The sequence below is a fragment of the Desmodus rotundus genome, chromosome 11 (genome assembly GCF_022682495.2).
Source record: "Desmodus rotundus isolate HL8 chromosome 11, HLdesRot8A.1, whole genome shotgun sequence".
In the NCBI taxonomy this organism is placed as follows: domain Eukaryota; kingdom Metazoa; phylum Chordata; class Mammalia; order Chiroptera; family Phyllostomidae; genus Desmodus; species Desmodus rotundus.
The window spans coordinates 59,699,113-59,719,515 of NC_071397.1; the positions used below are offsets into that span (position 1 = coordinate 59,699,113).

The window sequence follows — 20,403 nt, forward strand, 5'->3', positions numbered from 1 at the left end:
AAATGACTCTTACTTTAAACCTGAGAGTTAGGTTGCTGTAAGGATTAAAGATATAATACACATAAAAACATTACTTTTCAAATTACAAAGTGCTACAGAAACGTAAGTATTTTTGTTATCACTCACCTCTTCTGGGAAAAGTAGAAAGGGGACTGAAAACTGCTTGGAAGCCTAAACTGGTCTGAGAAGTTTGAGCTTGGTTCCCCCGACACGTTGGGAGTTTGGCTGTTGACACATTCTGGTGGGTTTTTAGTCCTCCTGGTGTGGACGTTGTCTTGTCTGGGGGCCCACACAGTATCTCAGTCATTTCAATTTTTGACGAGTGTCATTATAGCCATAGAGCGGAAGAACCAGCTTTAATGGCTGGCATGAACCTGGAGTTTTTATCGTCTGGAGGAAGGCCTCCAATTTGTTTGCAGCCCGTGATATTTATAATGCGACCTGAGCCAGGTCTAATTCATGCTCCACTTCTAGGACCACATTGGGTGGCTGACAGTCTTTGTGCAGATGACTCTTAATAGCCAGAAACTGGGATATGTAAGTGGTAGCAGAGATACATGTATTCATTTCTAAAATACCCCTGCAATTAAGGGCTTAAAACCACACACCTTTATCATCTCCCAGTTTGGGCAGGTCAGGAGTTCAGGAGCAGCTTAGCTGGCTGGTTGCTGCTCAGAGTCTCTGGCAGGCGGCAGTCAAGCTGTCCGCCAGGGCAGCAGCCTTACGAAAGGTTGCCTGGGGCTGGAGGATTCATTTCCAAGCTCATTCACGTGGTTCTTCTCAGGAGCCCCCGGCTCCTCCCTGGCTATTGGCTGGAGGTCCTAGGCCCTTGCCACGTGGGCATCTCCACAGGATGACACAGAAGCTGCCTTTCTCTGGAGCGAGCGGTGAGAGAGCAGCCACAGGCTTGCGACCTCGTCTTGGAATTGAGACAGCATCACTTGTGTGTGAGAGGGAACTACACACAGGCATAGATACCTGGGGGAGAGGATCATGGGGGACATCTTGGAGGAGAACCGCAACAGCCCAGAAGGTGAAGTAGATTGAAGAACTATTCAGATTTGGACCTACATCTAGAACTACAGGCGAATTTTTCCTGTCTTTGAATTTATCCACACTTGGATAAACTTGAGCTTATGTTGCATTATAATTATCTGTTAATATTTATTAGTGTTTTAAGAGTGCTTATTCCTAATCAATGAAGGTGATCCAAACGCAAAAAGAAGATACTCTGCCAAGCCAGCTTGTAGGAGTTTATGATCTACAGCAGGGGGCAGCAAATGCTGTCTGTCTGGGCCGGATAGTGAGTATTTTAGGCACCATCCAGTCTGGGTTGCAGCTGCTCGGTCCAGTCACTGTGGCACGAAAGCAGCCGAAGACACTTCTGTATTACAGCGACTGTGGTGGTTCCAATAAAACTTTACAGAAACAGGCAGTGGGCCAGATGTGGCCTATATTGCCATGGCCTGCCTGTTCCTGATCTAAAAGAAAACTATAGAACACTAAATCAGGAGATTTTATCCAGAATCAAGGGGAAAAATAAAAGGTTTACTAGTAAGCCCCTACCAGTTCCATTTTACGCGTTTACTGGTTTGTTCTATGACGTGTGTAGATAATGAAAAGAAGCTGAAGCTGCGTGAGGACTGAAAGACACAGAGCCCTGAGAAAAGACACAATGAATGGACCCAGGGAACCCTTTGGTTATTTGTGCCCTGACTGCTGGAGTAGAACAAATGATTTTGAAGTTATGCATAAGAAGAAAGCAAACAAAACTATTCTTCGCTCTCCTGTCCCCATCTCAGTTAGCTGCCACCACTGCACAATTACCTTTCAAAGATTCCCTTTTAATTCTCCGACAAACATCAAAACAGATGTTGGTCACCTTAAATAGGGTGAAATTCCCTGTGAGTATGTTTTTTCTTTACAAATTTTAAAAACAAATGGTGTCTTGGAAGCTAGCCAAGAAAAAAAATGTGACTCTCATGAGATAATTGACAATCACCTGGGGCGTTCCAGAGTTGAGGTTGGGAATTATTGGCCTAAGGAATTGGGAAAAAAGAAATTGTGACTGGCAGGTAAAATCTGTGCATTAATATTTTATTAGATGAGGTAAAAAGGTCTGTTCCATCATCTGGGTTTTACTTTCTGCTACTGCCACTCAAAATCCTAATTTAGACTTCCCCAAGGAGCCTATTAGGAGTTTTAAAACTTTTTAATTAAACACTTTTCTTATTATAAGAGAATGTATAACAGTTGTGGAAAATACAGAAGAGAATATACATTACTTATCATCCAATTAGCCAGAGGTGACCACTCTTAAAATTTTTGCAGTTTCTTTCTGTATGTCCTTGGCTGTTTAACCTATTTGATACACAATTTTTAATTCTACTTTTCAACCTGCTACTATATCACAGGCTTTACCTCTGTGGCTTAAAGGATAAATGGCATTTCATGTTATGGATGTTCCATAATTTAGTTAATAATTATCTGAATTGGTTGAGTTGTTTGCAAATTTAATCATAAATAACACTGCCATAAACATTTTTATAAGTAAATCTTTGCTTCTTTAGTTATTGCCCTATAAAACATTTCCTAGAAGTAGAATCACAGGATATAGGTATGTTAACACTTTTAAGTCTTATTATAAATACTAATAAATTACTTAAAAAAGGCTATAGCAATTAATTAATATATCTCCCAGCCATATGTAAAAGCACTCTGAATTATTAATTTAAACTTTTTAAATCTATTGTTACTTTAATTTAGATATTTTGATTAGTAGTGAGTATGGGAAAATATCCTCATTAACTTTTTCTTTCTTCTATTCTCCTGGGTTTGCTAGTATTTTTCTTATATACTTGTATGGCTTCTTTACCCAGTGTGACTCTTCACCAATTTTTGCCGAAAATATATTATTTGGCTTGTTATTATCTTTCATTTAACAAAATATAAGAAATATGAAGTTTTGCCTAGTAAAATTGCCAGTATTTTTCTTTTTTCTTTCTTTTATTATTATTCTTAGGAAGTTGTTTTGTGTCCTGTATTATCTCCTAACATGCCATATTGTGCTTTCTAAACCTCCTTGTGACTTGATATTTTTGCATTTAATTCTTCCAGCCCCCTGAATTAATTTTGATGAGTGGTGTGACTTTGCTTGGGTTTGCATGAGTCGTGTATAGAGATAAGCAGTTCTCTTGAACTCAGAGACTCCCTCTTAGTCCTCCTGTTGTTGTTGGCTTTCTGCCGGCATTTCCTGTTACCTGGGGCAGCATTTCAACCTCGGGACTTTTGGTGTCTTTGGAGTGCCCCCCATGCCAAAGTGCACGCATTCTTTTCATTTCTCTTATTCCCTCCTTAACACTTAGGAAAGTGCTCCACTCAGCCTGCCCAGGCCCACATCTCTGGCAGGGAGGCTGGCACATGCCAAGTTTCATTTGAAAGGAACTCAGAAGGCCCACTTCCCTAAAAAATCTCTTCTCTGAATTTTTATTAATGCCAGATATACCTGTTATTTCTTCTCTTTGCATTAAACATTGCCGTCTCCTAGAAGTCCTTTTTTAAAAAAATGCATTCACTTCAGCCCTAGCAAATTACCACAAATGTGATGGCTTAAAGCAACAGAAGTTTATTCCCTCGCAGTTCTGGAGGCCAGGCATCAGAAACCAAGGTGTTGACAGGGCCATTCTCCCTCTGCAGGCTCCAGGGAAGACCTGGCCTCTTCCTCCTCCCCTCTGGTTGTTGAGAGCAGCCCTCGCATTCCTGGGCTAGCAGCTGCACGCCCCCATCTCTGCCTCCGGCATCACATGGCCTTCTTCCCCAAATCCTTGTGTGCCACTGTCTCTGCGTGCACTTCCCTCTTCTTGTGAGGACACCAGTCATGTATTAGGCTCCACCTGAATCCAGCATGACTTCATCTTAACATAACTAATGGTATCTGCACAGACCCATCTTCAAACAAGGTCACATTCTGAGGCTCCAGGTGAATGTGAATTTGGGGGGCCACTATTCATCCCAGCACACGCATATGTGAATAGGTCTTTCATATTATTTACTTTTACTAGATCACCTCTCTGTCCAACAGCAGATATAGAACCACAAGAAAACCTGGGATCTGCAGTGAGGAGGCAAAGAGAGAAAATGCAGAGACAGCCAAAGAGGGGGCTGAGGAGACAAGGGCCACTGTCAGATTTCCCCCCTTCACCTATGGCTGGTCCTATAGCCAGATAAATAGGAAACCCCTATGTGTTTTGCTTTCTCTGTGACTTGCTTGCATTTTAAGTGGGGGATCCCAGTGTTTAGTTAGGTTGAAGAATATCTTCCTTTTCTATCAGTAATGAACATGAACTATTTGATGGGGAAGTAAAAGGATACAATGAGTGATTCATTAGAATGATTATGTAATGGTTTCATGACACATCTTTTCTGTTTTCAAAAATATTTTATGTAAATTAATAGTAATGCAATTATATGGTTTTCTCACATTTGAAGTCTAATGAAATGAGTTGTAACTGTTAAATTTGGTAACAAGAGAAAAAATTCATTTCAATTAGTTTTAAATAAAAGGAACCCTAAGATTCTACCATTTTAAAGGGAAAAAAGAAAAGATGATACATTAGAAAATTAATTTTGCCAATAACATTATTTTGATTCTTTTTAGTAAAAAGCAATTGCTGAAGCTGGGGAAATGCCAATAGCCATTTTCTTCCATTTTAAACAATATGCTAAATGAAAAATTTTAATAACTTTGTATTTCTACTGTTGGATCTTATGAATTGCTCGTTTTTAGAAGCATTTTGATGTGTCCTATTATCTGGTTTCTAAAACCAAGTTCATTTCCTTTTTGAAGTATTGGCAATATTAAAACATCTTTTATTAGAAAAGCCATATAAAGATATTTTGAGTGAAAAAAATGAGTACAGTTCTTCTTTGTGTTCGCTGGTGCCTGTAACAGTGAAACAATAACAATCACACAGTGAAACATTGTGAAACTTCCTGCCTTCATCTCGGATGCAAAAATAAAGATTCTGTACGCAGAGGTTATTGAGTCACAAGTCTTCATCCTACCGGTTGAGATGACACTCCCTAATTTAAAATCCTGTTAAACAAAATAAATATTTTCTTGGAACAGAATGCACTGTGGTTTAGTGATTCAACACCCAGTACTGACAGCCCGGCTTCTCAGTCAGCGCCACAAGAGAAAACTTGTTTCACATCATCCCTGACCAAGAAAAAGCATTTATTTTATACCTACTGACTTCTGGTTATAGGGATAGAAGATGATAACTCCCAAAAAGCCTGTAACTGAATTGAGAAATGATATATATTCCCAGAAGATCTAATATGAACCCGTAATGAATAATACTAGGTTAAACCATAAGCAATTGTCATATTTAACTGGTTTTGACTTAGAAAAATGGTCTTTCCTAACGTTCAATCTAAAAGTTCAAGACCAGTTACTGTTACTCACCTGGTTTTCGCACGCCCTCAGGTCCTGTAGGGATGAAGAGCTGCTGGGCACAAATGCCAGTCCAAATGCCAGTCCTGAGCCTTGAGGCTCTGTGCTCAGCCTGGGGAACCCAGGCCGTGGTTTTTCCCTAAGAACTGGGTGCGAGCTGCCTCTTTTCCTCTGCCTCCGCTCTCCGTCCTCAGCTCCGTGATGTCCACACGTGGAAATTTTCTGCCCAACTAAGCACCTCCCCGCCTTATTTTGAATACTTTCCTTTTTCTTTTCAGTCTTGGCCAAAGAAACGATTTCCCCCTTCCCTCACCGCCCTTCCTCTTCTTCTTTCTCTTTCCATCCTTTGTGTCCCCTTTTCATGCCTCCATAACTTACGATCCCTCATTGATGGTTGCATAGCCCAAGGGCGCGGGGAGGGATACGTGTGTACGAAGGAAGGGGAAAACCATGTGTTTTGATGTGAAATTAGAAAAAATAATAACCCAGGTCTGGTAACTACAAAAGCCCTGTAAAGTCTCTTTGTCAGCTCTGAAAATTTTTCTAGCCATCATTTCTTTCTAATTGAAGCTGCTATTTAAAAATTCTTATTCCAAAAAGAGAATAATCTATACTTGAGAAAAATAAATACTGTATCTGAGACTGTTTTATTGCTTTCTTAAGTTGAAATAATATTCTGTGATTCATGTTGGCATTCTTTTCCTTTCCATTTTTTTTTTAATTGAAAAAACAGTTTTGGAACATGGTCCTGTTGTAAATTGGGATTTCCTTTAGTATGAACTAAATCACTAAGGGGTAAGAAAATACAAGATTCATCACAAGCTGTTAAGCCCTGGAGGGAGTGAATTTTGAAATTAAAGAACGGAACTTGATAGCCAAAGATTCCAAAGAGGAAAGGGGAAAGAATGAATAGGAAGCCCAAGCAGAGATATGTAAATAATGAAGCAGGTTGTACATGAGGGAAGGGCAAACAAATCTCCCTGACCACGACTGAAAGGCTGAGTTTGGAGAGAGGGGAGAAGGAGGTTACAGTGGTGATGGAGTAGCCCCCACCCCCGCCCCATGGGGGATTTGAAGCTGACGTTTGGAGCTTGTTACTAACATCCCTGCTAGGACAACATTATTAAGCTACATGGAGAGTGGAGACAGTGATCATCTCTTTCTGCCTCACACACCTTAGGGGATTTCAGGTGATAAGAGCTGAGATGATAAATTACAGTCTATTCTCAGATTCAGCTTCATAACCTTTTCATTGTCTGCAGCCAGAAAACCTGTATTCCTGATGAGTTTGTAGTATGTTTTGCATTATTACTTCTCTTTTTTAATTGAGTTTATTGGGATGACATTGGTTAATAAAGATTACGTTTTGTTAGAAATGATTTTTAATTAGAGTTTTCCTTTGTAACATTAGCACCAATTAAAAACACAAATTGAATTTATTCATTAAGTACATGATGATAATTCTAGTCACTACTAAAGGATGTATCTAAGAGGCTCTTAAGCAACTCTGGTCCCTTGTGGAATTTACCCACCTGGTGCAGGTGGGTGGGGGAGGCCCTCTAAAGATCTGATTCAGGCAATTATGTACTAATTACTGAGCATTTTACATTAATCATTGAACCAGTGCCAGGTATTTGGAAATTGAGCAAGTCAAACATGATGAAATTGACAGTTATGAAAATTGCTATAAAAACTAACTTTCATGAGAATTATCTTGAAAAAGTGAAAAATAATAGAGACTCTTATTTTTAAATAATTTCTCTAGTTTTACATTATCATCACAGGCATTTACTATTAGGACCATATATTATGTGTGGGAATGTTTTGGATGCCTCACAAGTAATGTTTAAAGAGTCAATTTTCACTTCTAGGTTTGTAAGATTTACAGAGCACCATATGCTAAGAATACACTGAGTAGGGCCTTTAAATCTGTGAATTATAGCTCTGAGACATTTGAGAGCATTTTGATTTGTAAGGAAAGTAGGTATTTGTAAGTTCAGCAAATACAGTAAGTGCAAAAAAATTTTTGATACAAGGAATAATTATACAATTTCTCTTGAAGTTTTATTGTTCCTCGAAATGCCATGAAGCAGTGTTTGCAGCCATACAAGTATGATCAAAACTCAGGGATGAGGAGGCTAATACTGTGAGCTCCTGGAAGGGACTAACTAAGGCAGACACGTTCCGTGGCAGGTTCTTAGGGAGCCCAGGGTCTCGCGGACTTTTACTGACTGTTGTTGGCAGCACAGTCGTTTTGGACTGGTGAGCCAAGGTGGGGCAAAAGGAGACAAGGGAAGCAGATGGTGCATGTTAAAGCTGCTATAAAGCAACTTCAAAGTGTGTGACATCACCACAGACGTCTAGAAAATAACGACGGACAGGCCAGCCTAGCATGCAACGATTGTGATTAGGGAGAGGCATCGTGAACCAAAGCTTTATATTGGTGTTATTTGAAACAGCCATAAACAGCAGCAGGCCCGCAGCAGCTGCTGTAGGCATGAGTCAGACCATCTTTGCAGAAGGAGCTTTGTAGCCACGCACTCAGCAAACCCTCCTGAACATCTGTGACATGACAGATGTGGTTGTATGCTGTGGCTGAAATAGAGGGAATCATACACATGAACCCCTTAAGGACCCTAGTCTCTGAGATGAGAGAAAGGTCACCAGTCATTATGATGAAACTGGAATAGAGCACACTTCTGTAACGAAGTGTGTGTAAGGGGAACTGTGTTTGAAAAGGTAGCCCAGGTTCGGAAGGTGGAGGAGCTTCAATATGAGACTATGAATTAGGACTCAGTTCTATAGACAGTGCTGAACATCGAATGGTTGCAAACTGGAGAGCACATGAGGAAGATTGCTCTATTTGTAATGTCAGAACGGGTCAGAGGGTGCAGGGGAGACTAGATGGCAGAGAAGAGCTGGAAAACTCTAAATGGAAGGGGCAGTAAGGTTTGGAACTAGGACAGTGGTTGTTGGAATAGACTAGGATAACCAGGACGTTATACTGGGGAGATGGAAGTGACATGTTTCATGTATTTGTAACCCACAGCCCATCACTTTTTCCTCCAAAGGATTTACAGTCATTTGCATCCAATTAACAGGTGTAAATAGGGAAAGATCAGAAAACCAAAGGAATAATAGTGTGATAAGGCCAGAGAGGCAATTCTTTATAGAAATGTACATTCACAAAGTTCTACATAACTACTAAAATTGATCCATGACCAGGTACACAGTCCACATTGTCTGAAAGATAACAGGTGAAAATAAGAAAACCTTTTTAGTACTTAAGAATGAGGAAAAGGTCTCCTTTCAGTCCCCATACAGTACAGCTGCTCCTTGACTTACCAGGGGGTTACATCCCGATAAGCTGATTGTGAGTTGAAAATACTGTAAGTCGGAAATGCATTTAATGCATGTAACCTCCTGAACATCATAGCTTAGCCTAGCCTGCCTTAAGTGTGCTCTGAACCCTTACATTAGCCTACAGCTGGGTAAAATCATCTAACATAATGAATACACTGTAGAGTACCCATTATTTACACTCAGGATCTGGGAGCTGAGGGGTTGTACTGCCTATCCCTAGCCAGGAAAAGATCAAAATGCAAAATTCAAAGTGCAGTTTCTACCAAATATTTTTCACTTTTGCACCATTGTAAAGGTGAAAACCATAAACCATCGTAAGTTGGGGATCATCTGTATTAAGTAAGAAGGTGGCTAACACACTACTCGGCTTCCCTGAAGCATGTCCAACAAAAGCTTCTTGTACAAAGCAAGCTCGGATGTGATGACAAAGGGTCGCTTGGCCAGTGATCAGAGGTGGGGTGATGGAAGCAAGAGCCTTCCGAGTTGGCACTTCTCTACCCTTGTACCTGTACCGTATTCTGCCCGGCAACCTGCTCCTTGCCTGCTCCGTGGCAATATTCTCACAACACCATTAATTTGTGTTGCGGAGGATAGCAATGTAAAATACCCTCTGTTGCATTTCATTATTAATGTGTTATTTATGAGCTAAGATAACAGCCAGTCATTTTGGGGGGACTATATATGCCACCAAAAGAAAAGCTATATTCTCTCTTCTCTGCTATTAAATGATAGGAATTTGAGTAGCCTTAAAAGGAAAATACCAGCAATCAGGAAAACTGGTTTTATATTTTGTTGACTGAAAACTAAACTTCTCCAACTTGAATGTTATAAAGAATGTTGAAAAAACGCCGTGACCATAAGCTGCTCCAAGTGGGGGCATGTGCAGTCATTCCCAGAACGCGAGACTCCTATAAGCCTGGGCCCGTTCCCGAGTCCCAGACCTTAGTTCCCCAATTCTCCCGGGGTTCGGGGCAGTGATTCCCCGAGTCGTGCTGGTCCCCAGTTCTCTTTGCTCTTCTTGCCCAGAATGAGATCCTTCCTTCCTCTGGGACCAGGGCTAACAAAGCCCCACCTTGTTCTGGGTAGGCTTCATGGTTTGTTAGTCATGTGCTGTGATTAACAGCTAAAATCTACACATTATTAGTCCTCAGAGAGCTTGGTTAATTTTTACAGAATCTGTGGCATGCAAAGCTTCAATTTCACATAGTGGAATCATGGTGACAAAGGCCCGGCCTTTGCCGGAGAGGTGATTTGCTTTTCGGCAGGCGGATCCCTGGATGTTCCTGCCCCACACAGCACACTGGGAGACGGCCTCCAGCCCAAGCCACTATTTAAAACATCCAGGTTAGACACACACCGCACTGTGGTTTGACAGGCATGGTATTTTCTGGTCATTTTTAGTTGGGTTTCTATTCCATTTCAGAAATGGTAACTGGAAAATTGTTTTTATGACAACAATGAGCCATAGAAGAATTTTTTACCATTTGTTAGTGGCATCTGCCAGTCTACTAGGCAGCGCATGACAGTAAATACCTTTCTTGCTTTAAAAAAAAAATCAAGAGGCTGGGGAAGATGGAGGCACTCAGGAGTAGAGGCCAATGGCACCGGAGTGTTATTTTTTACAAAAACACTACTACTAAAAAGTATTGATGCTCTTGTACAACCACTAGATGGCACATTTTCTGCATTAAAAACTATTATATACCATTTGCCTAGATAAATACTTGTATTAATGATGTAGTATTCCTTACACAGGTAAAATTATAAAGGTGTTTTGAATTTTTAAAACTTGATTGAGCATAGGAATTTTATTTACTTCTCCATCTAACTGGGTGCTTTCTAATTACGAAACTCATAGGCAGAGAATTTTAAATTAGTCTCTGAACTGGGAACGAGGTGGGTTTTTTACCCCCTACCCTGCCCTCAATTAGCCCTGCGACTTTGAACAGCGAAAGTCTGAGCCTCGGTGAGCCTGTCTGCAAAGTGAGATGCTGGGTCACCAGATCATCTCTAGGGGATCTTCCAACTCAGACATTTTCATTTTGATATCACTTTATAATTGAGCCTGATAAATTCCCTAGTCAAACACATGATATCTAGCAAGTTATTATCCAGGAAATGTCAGCTGGCATCTGTATACATAATTAAAATAGCTGATACTTACTGAGCACTTGCTGCGTGCCAGAGCTAGGTTAAGCATTTTAGGAGTATTACCTGATTGAATTCTCATGGCAGTCTGCTTATAATCCCCATTTGCAGTAAGGAAACTGAGGCTTAGAGAAGTTAAGTAATTAGCCCAAGATTGCGTAGCTAATGGCCAGGTTGGTACGACTTTAAAATACATAGGTATACAATTGCTGTAGTTCATCTCTTACTCAGCTGAGAAAAATATAAATTTGAATACGACATTGCTTCTGGGAAAATAAATACCATTCTATAAATTAGAAACCTTTGATTTTTCAAGGGAAATAGATTGGGGGGGTTTCCCCCCTGGAGATAATGGCTCTGTTGTCACAATGTCACTGGATGCCTGTTTGTGAGCCTGGCTTCCCATTCCTCGCACACGGGTAACCAGCAGGCCCTCCTCTGGCTGTCTCTTGGTTTCTCAGAGCCCACATCTCTGCAGGTCTGCACCAGGGCATCACCAGGGGCCTTTGCAGGTCTGGAATGATTGAATGGCGTATGTGTCCGTAGTTTTACGCAGGGTCCAATGTCAGCAGCGTAGAAGTTGCTCAGTAAATGGTGGCTCTCTACTGGTTAGCAGTTGCAACAAAGAAATTCTGCACACATTATCAATGCTGTTTGTTAGTGAATTAGGTTTTCTCCTTCTTTGTGGCCAGGAATCTTGTGGAGTCTTACAGCCACTGCCTTAATTCAGAAGAGTGGCTTTCATATTCAATCTTTTCAGCTCTCTTGAGGAAATAATTCAGTGCAGATGAAGGTACCTTGTGGCAAATTTCAAATCACAGCTCCAGCTATTCGAACACGCTAATAATCGTTCGAGCGGACAATAGGTGGCAGTGCAGCCTCAATTTACACCCGACAGGTAGCCCTAAACCATTCCTTGGGCTTCTCCATTCATTCTTTCACTGTACCTCGTCTGGGAAGCAAGGACTGTTAGATAGGAACACCTATCTCGCTTGCTGTATCTTGAGCCCAAGATACAACAGTGTGGGAGGAACCACGGGATGGAGTCGACCAAAATAGGAAACCCCAGTGGGTGATAGGAAGCAAAGGAGACTGAAGCTTCAAGGGCCACTCCCAAGGCCGCAGAGAGGCCTTGGTGCTGTAAACACTGAAAAGCAAGGCATTTAGTTTTCTTTTTCTTAGTGAGGGCCACCCAAATTATGTAAGCTTCAGCCTCACAAAGCTTGGATTTGTTTGGAAATGGCTCTTTTTAACTTAGGAAAGAGCAAACAATCTGGCCATTATTAATTTTCTACCAACTTCATCTCCAGGGAGAAGGGCAATCTGGTTTTTAAAAGCAAGCCAAATAAAAAAGAAACGTAGACGTCACGGAGCGGGCTGGCCGATATCCACTTCCTTAGGAGGCTGAGTCAAACGAAGTACCGAGCACTGAAGCCCTGTCACTCCTGGCGGTGTGCTGTCTGTGCTCAAGGGGACAAAGTACAGATTGTAATTAGCAAATTAATTAATTATCCTCTGCTGAAACTCCAGACCAGTAGGCAGTGTTTGGGAGATTTTATTTTACACTTTTTTTTTTTTAACTCGAGGCGATGTCCTTAATAGAAGGCCAGTAGTAACTATTCACAAAGAAAACTGTACTCCCATTTATAAATCTTAAATTTCATACCAGGTAGCCAAGCTTAGCCTTGCTAAGGACCCCCTATAGCCTACTACTCATCAGGAATTAAACTGAAATTTGCTCTTTGGAATAGACAAAATGAACTTTCCAATTGGCCTTTCCTGTTGGCGAATGCTGAAAAACTTTGGTCTGTAGGCTAGGGAGACTGATGTATGTCCAGCTCCATGTGAAACTGTTATTCAGAATTAAGACACCGCTGCCCCCTTGATGCGCCCTTATGCCTGGGAGGCCTCATATCCTGTACAGCAGGAAGTGGGTTTGCTCTCCTCTGCATCCTTTGACGTTTAGCACATAGTAGGAGCTCTAAACATGCTTTTGGAAAAAATGAAAGCTGGATGTTGTTTAAAAGGTTAACATAGGGCCGAGAGACCCTCCGGCAGATTCCAGGTCTGTTATTTCTGTGTAACATTTTGTGAAGATTGTGCTTCAGGAGACAAATCCATGCAATACATTTGCTGTGAGCAGTTCTGCGTCTGACATGAGAGAGGAACTAGACAATGGCCCTCGGCTGGCCTGAGCATCTCTCTGAACTCAAGTGGGAAGCTGTCCTGAAGTCAGGATGTGCTTGTGAAACCCCTTTAGCCCTCCCTCGGCCTTTCTTTACCTCCCAACTGAATCCTGGAACAGACTTTGACATAATGGCACCTGTGACCAGGTGCCCAGCTGCACGGCCTGGATGTGGGTCAGGAGGAAAGGGAAGTCAGCCAACACCTCCTGCTCCTCCTCCCCTTGAAGAGAGGTCAGAGGTTCTCAGCTGTACCACAGCTCAGCATTTCCTGTTTCAGAATCACAGGTGAAGCGAGAACCTTCCCTGGACGATCTGTAACAGTGTCCTCTTTTGCTGGTGGTTGAGAAAAGAAACCTATCTTTCATCATGACCCCAAGCACATAAAACGGACCCTTGGATAACGTGCTGCCTTGTTCGTTTATCCCCCAAGTCAGGAGGGCAAGCAGGCTCCCTGGGTCCAACATGCTGTGAGTCTAAAATCATGAACCTTTCTCCTTTGATAACTCAAATTCAATCATATGTATCCGCTCTACCTCCACCAACAGTCTAGTAAGTGTGGCGAACATGTTTCAAGACTAAGTTAGGGAGGTGATGTAACACACGCGAGCACGCACTTCCACTCCCTCCCGTACAACTTTGTTCAAAATTGGCCCCAGTTTGTTCAGGTGCCCACTCGGCACAGCGATGTCTTTCAGGCCCCAGCCTTGAAGCGTCGGTGCAGCAGTTGGTTTGAAATAGGGATGGAACATGCAGAGAAGTCAGTGAGGTGGCTTCTGGGGAGACGTCCTCACCGCTAAGCCAGGTGCACAGGAAGAGATCATCTTCTCATCTTCTGAAACTCTCAGATCCATAGGTGATGACCGGAACTGCCACAGCCACTGATTCAGCAGCAGCTGAATAAACGGATTGCACCAACTTCGTTCACCTCTCCTGTTTTATATGCGGTCATGAAGTTCATTTTTGCTGAGGCTTTTATGGGTTGGACTTTGTTACTTGCAGGCAAAAGGATCCTATACTGTAGACAGGGATTGGATCACAAGCAAAATATATAGGAAGCACACCTTTGCCGGCTGTGTATGTAAGCATCCAGCGGGAAGACTGAACTCTGTGGGTGCCCACCTGCAACGACACAAAACTTAGGAAGCACGCAGACTAGTGTTTTTCTCTGCACTCCCTCAGTTCAGTCAATGGGCACGTACATTTTTCCCCAGAACGAAAAAATATTAAAAGTGGCAGACTTCCTATGAATTTCTGGTTTACTTCTACAATTTATAAGACTGCAGTGGTTGGAATCAGTTTTCAGGTCTTACTGGTCTTTTCCCTTGCTTGCTGCCCCTCTTGGCTTATTTGTGAGCAGAAGGACAGGTGAGCCCTGTGGTGCAGGGTCAGTGGAACAGTTACTGTAGTAAAAATAGGTTTTGATGCATCCATGTGAAGACTGTAACACCTTCTCTACTTTAAGATGCTTTTCAGTGGTTGTCTAAATTTTTCTGAGGGTGTTTTTCTCTCCCTTCATACGTACTGACTCAATTGGCTTACCTGTGGCATAAAATGTGCAGGAAGAGACTGTTCAGAGTGGTTAGCCATGCGGAATGAAATTGTGATGTGGCCAAAGAAGTTATTTTTAACTTCATTTCCCTTTGATACTGACTGAATTATCTTCACTATATACAACTATTACTTTTATGGTAATTGGAGAAAGACAAAAAGAAATTTTTGCTGCTAATATATCTTCACATTTTCTATAAAACAGAAAATGTTTTCCAAAACAAAGATGTACACAGTTGAGTTCCCCAAATTATGCCGTACCTATCTCTCTAGCTGACATTACCCTATTGATTTGTGTGTGTCTCCCTGCTGCTCTACAGTGTTAGGATTTTATCCTAGTTATCTTTTTATCATTGGCATATTGTAGAAATTCCACAAAATCTTCTATTTCTTCTGTGAAATATGAAAGCCTTAGTTTTTTAGTTATTTTTCCACTTCATTAGCATTCTTCATTCAAAGCCCATATCTTGCTCCAGTATTTTTGTCCCCAGCCTTAATAATATCCTTAAGAAGGATATCAACCCTTGTATTAGTTGGGATGCTCAATTGCAGATAACAGAGAACATCCAACTCGAAATGACTTAACACTTAGGGCATTTATTATGGAACATAACAAGACCTTCAGAGGTAGGGCAGGTCTAGGATTGGTTAATTCAGATGCTCAGCAATATATTTAAAGACTCAAGTTGCTTTCTTATTTCTGCCCTGCTCTCTCCTCCCTCTGTTCTCCTTAAGGTAATACCACTCATGGTCCCGAGGTAGCTGTCATCTTCATCACATGCTGGCATGACCCTGGCCAGCAGGGAAAAAGTGCTGCTTTCTGTAGTCCTTCCTAGAGAAAGACCTTCCGCTGGTTCCCTCAGCAGATTTCCCCACATCCCATTGGCTGAACTCCACCAGAAAAATCGGGCAAAGGACAAACACTCTAGAGGGGCAGGGAGACCTAAATCAATTGGGTATAGGTCTAAGTCAATTGCTGGCGAGGGTAGGGAACACCTGGATTAGATCCATCACAACTGACTCCAGGGCCAGACGCTTCTTCCTCTGAGGCACATGGACGATGGACAGCTGAACAAAATCAGGGTTATCAGCAAAGGAAATGGGGGGGGGCATGGAGGCAAGGCTGGGGGTCTGGATAAAGGAAATGGGTTTTGGATAAGCAACCATCAAAGTGCTAGAACACCGTGACCTGACTGGCTTTCATTTTTCTGTAAGTCTAATAAATTTTAAAATTCTGGGAATAGTTCCCTTTTCATGGCATTGCCTAGATTCCTTCATAACTGAGATTTAGTTTCCACTTTATTTTCAATTTTTGGGAAACTTAACAATTTTTTTTCATAAGATCAATGACAGAACAACCAAGACATCATAAAACGAAGTTGGACTGCTTGCATATCAAAATATATGCAGCTATTTACCTACCTATCCCTAATTTGTTTTCTGCATAGGGTTTAAAAGAATTTTATTTAAAAAAATCAAATTTAAAAAATTTTGTTAGCCACATGGCGAAGTCATCAAGATTTATTTATAAATGTGTTATGAGAATACCAAATTATCTGCAATCCTTCGTAGGTTTTGAAGAATGATTCGTTATTTGGGTAGATTGGAAATACAGTTGACCCTTGAACAACACAAAGGTTATGTAGTCAGAAATTTGCACATAACTTTTGACCCCCCAAAACTTAACTACAGTTAGCCCTTGGTATCCATGCGGGATTGGTTCCAGGACCTCCCTTGGATACCAAAATCCATGGATAATCAAGACCCTTATATAAAATAGCATAAGACAATGCATACAGTTGGCGCTTCACTCCACGGACTCCCAACTGCTGATTGAAATTATTGTTTTTCATTGGTGGTTGGTTGACTCCATGGATGCAAAACCAATGGGTACAGAAGGATGACTGTATTGAAAAAATCTGCATATAAGTTCAACTGTATTGTTCAAGGGTCAGCTGTACACATGAAGAAATATGCCTTTGGGTTTCATGGCTTCCCAGCGTTCTTAACAGGTTGTTGACATAACCGTTTCCACTCTTTCCAGAGCTTTGGATGCGGTGGATGGAGAACAAGTGGCTCAAGAGTATCGGGATTTTACTCTGCATGGCGGGGAGTCCCTGTTCTCTCACACCGCCAGTGAGGCGCCTGCTCCCTTACCTACAGACTCCGGATTGTTTAAAAAGGTAATGTGTTATTTCCAATATTTGGCTGCTGGGAATAAACACTTTAATGAATTAAAACACTGTAAAACAATTCCTCTGGTTGAAAAACACAAAAAGAATGGTAAAATAGTAGATGGTAAAAAGCATATCATATATCAAAACACCGTGATAAGAAATAAGGAGTCTCAAGGGATAAGCGCGCACCTTTGCTCTTTGCCGGCCCCAGGCGTTCTTCCCCATTGTCATGGCTGCCGCCTTCCTTTCTACACAGGCTGTGCTTTAATTTGAAGCCATACAAAGTAAGATGACATCAATAGTTGGAATTAGTCGTTCTTTCCCATGAAAAGCATTTAAAAAAAATTTTTAGTTATTTTTTAACATCCTCACTCGAGCATATGTTTTTATTGATTTTTTAGAGAGAGGGAGAAAGGGAGAGAGAGAAACATCGATGTGAGAGAGAAACATTGATCGGTTCCTCCCTGTGTGCATGTCAACCAGGGATTGAACCTGCAGCCTTTTTTTTTTTTGGTGCACGGGATGATGCTCTAACCAACTGAGCCACCCAGCCAGACCTGAAAAGCATTTTTACTACTTCCTACTGTCAGACATGTGGAGTCGTTATTATATCAGTAGTTACTTCTTAATATCTAGATGTTTGCACAGAACGTTCTCACTTAATTATATTGCTTTAAAAGAAGAATTCTCCCCCAAGCCAGTGGAAAGTAGTAAGAAAAAAGGACATGATGAGATTATTAGCTCATGTTGTATATTTTATTAGAACATGATCAAAGTAGGTAGGGAAATTCAGCAGAGAATGCTTCCTGACTCAAAATAGTCTGATGTCGATAAGAGTACCAGAAATATAAAATTAAAGGTTATAAAATGTCAAAATAAAAATGCAAATTTAAATGAAAAACAATTAAATAACCTGGCTTACTCTAATTTATACTTACTTTCAAATTGGTTTTGTACTTTTTTTTTTCTAAGAAATAGTTTATAACTGGAAACAAAAGCTGATAAATCCAGTCACTCTCCTAGCTGGTTTCAAGTTGTTTCCCACGTTTGTCCTTCAATAACTTAACATGAAACTAATTCTGTAAGTAACATGCCATTAAGTACCCTATAATGTTTACTGACGTGCAGGGAACAATTTGATGGCAGTATTTAGAGTTGGGGCCAAAAGAATTTCCTCAAGAGGGATGGCAGTAAAGGGTCTACAGTGTCCCCTCCCTCAGTTTGCAGTCCAACAACAGCTCGTCTTCTTCACGCTGCTGACATCCTGTCTGGACGTAATCTCTCCCCCCCTAGCCCACTCTCCCAGGAGGCAGTCATGGAGCCCTGGTCACTGAGTGCCCCACAGGACAGGCTCCATGGCCAAGCCAGAGAGTCAGTACAGCGAGGACTGGCAGGGGGAAGGAGGCCAGCTGGTACTCGGGGAGGAAAGCACAGGCTTGGAGCCAGAAACCGATGAACTGGGAACCCAGTGTAGGATGCAGCCAGAGCAGGTCAAAGTAGGGCAGGAACTTGAAGGGAGCAAGCAGAGGCACAATGTCATTCTGGCTATAGTGTCTCCAGGTGTCACCTGACATGGGGTCAGCCAAGCACAGTTATACTCTCTACCTGTACTTCACCCTCGCCGTCAGAGATGGTCAAATACCACAACAGGAAGGACTGGCTCCAGGGTCCACTTCTGGATCTGCCTGCTGCCTCAGTCTCATTCTCCCTCTCCGCTCCCTTTCTCCCCCCCATCACCCCTCTTTCACACTCCTGCTCTCTGGCCTCTGGCTCTCTAGAGCTTTCTCATCTGAATATTCTGCTGGGACTGGGAGAAAGGAAGAGGCAGTGGAACAGACCTTCTCTTCCCTACTGATGTGTTCTCACCTTTGTGTCTGTTGAGATCATGACTGAGAGGATAAGCGGACCACTCTCAGAAGCGCAAGACTCCCCCACAGCACCAGCCTGGCCGGTGTCACTGGAAAACAAAAGTTAACTCCACTTAGATTCTGGGTAGTCTGAACCTGCTGTGAGCGCTAGGGTACCGCCCATATCTTTAAAAGTATCCTTCTCTTAGTTCCCTCTCTGCAATGAGCCCTGTCATTTCCTGTGAGGTTTAGCAGATTTACTAGGTAGTCATAGCAGGAACACCCTTTGCGTCTTTCCCATGTAGAAGGCCAGAAATTCTTCTTAGGATTCCTGAGTGGATCTAGCCCTCTAAGTTATATCTGTTTTTTCAAATGAATGTTCAAAATTTTTATTTGCATTAAAGTTAAGCAATTTGCCTTTCCCTGGAAAACCAGAATTTATTCACACTCTATATTTGTTCTGTACATTCTGTGTTAGTATATTTGTTTATTTGTTTAACATGCTATTAAAATTCCTCAGACATTCCTTAAAGCTGACTACACTATATCGAATCCTTCAATTAAAATAACACATTTACCATACCTGCTTGGATAAACAAAAATATGGATTTATAATGACAAAGATAGTATTGCCTCTCACGTGCATATATGCATCAAGTAGGAAAAAACTATAGGTCAAAACAATATGACTAGAATTTAAATCTTAGATACAGAAAGATCACCAGGAGTTTTATATTTATTTATATAGAACAATTTGTCCTCTAAGTGGCTATATAAAGTGTTTAGTCAGTTTTAGAGTAGAAGATATGTTTCTGTAAAATATTTATATTTCTAACAGACCATTTTTTCACATGACAGAAAAGCATATGGAAGAGATATCGTTAAAAGAAACATATGTATATCATATGTGACAAACATGTCGAGTAATTATTTCTTTACGTATCAGAGGATTAACATTGTAGATTGTATGTGTTTTGCTATATTTATTTTCATACATGTATTTATATTTATATTTATGGCTTAAGTTATTTTGTAAGTAAAAATGTCTTAATTCCAGTATGTGGAAGTATTTCTAAGACATTAAATAATAAACAATACTTTATTAATTAAAGTATTTCTTTCAAAAATAGAACAAAAATAATGAACAATGTATTGTTAATTAAAATTAGCATCTTCAAAAAGTTAATCACCTTCATGAGCATTTCAATGATTTTTAGTATAAAAATTCCCCTTCAGTTCTAATAACTTATTCTGATCTAGAAAAATTTATGTGGCAAGTGATTAGAAGTGAAATTGTCATATTTTAGTCATTCTGGAAACAAGCTCAAGAAGTTAAAATGGAATAAGCAGGAACAGCAATTATGTTATTAATTCAAGCAAAACGTAGTTTTGCTTTAGCCATTTGGATTCTTTCATTCCTGATGACCTGGACGAAGCCTCTGCTCCCTATTGCCAACAAGTGTGTGTGAGTGTTCGTATGTGTAAGTATGTGTATGTGTGTGTACTTTCTAAAAGGAAAAATAAGCCTCCCACCACCAAAAAAAAAACTCCTCAGAAAACAAACGTAACTAATCTGTAGAAGAGAAGAAATCTTGCCAAATCAGTGTTGCTCCTTGGGAAGTCAGTGGTGCAGATTTTGATTCTTGGTCCAGCTTCTCTGCCCCATCGTTCAGGAGACA

At 41.0% G+C, this 20,403-nt stretch overlaps 1 protein-coding gene across 1 annotated transcript in view; it reads left to right on the forward strand.

Annotated features, from left to right (window-relative positions):
* Positions 1–20,403, forward strand: part of CRYBG1 (crystallin beta-gamma domain containing 1) — a 177,718-nt gene that overhangs the window by 57,373 nt on the left and 99,942 nt on the right. The window contains exon 2 of the mRNA XM_053913580.2: positions 16,745–16,883. Within this exon, the coding sequence (XP_053769555.1) occupies positions 16,745–16,883 (139 nt within the window). The remainder of the gene's footprint in view (positions 1–16,744; positions 16,884–20,403) is intronic.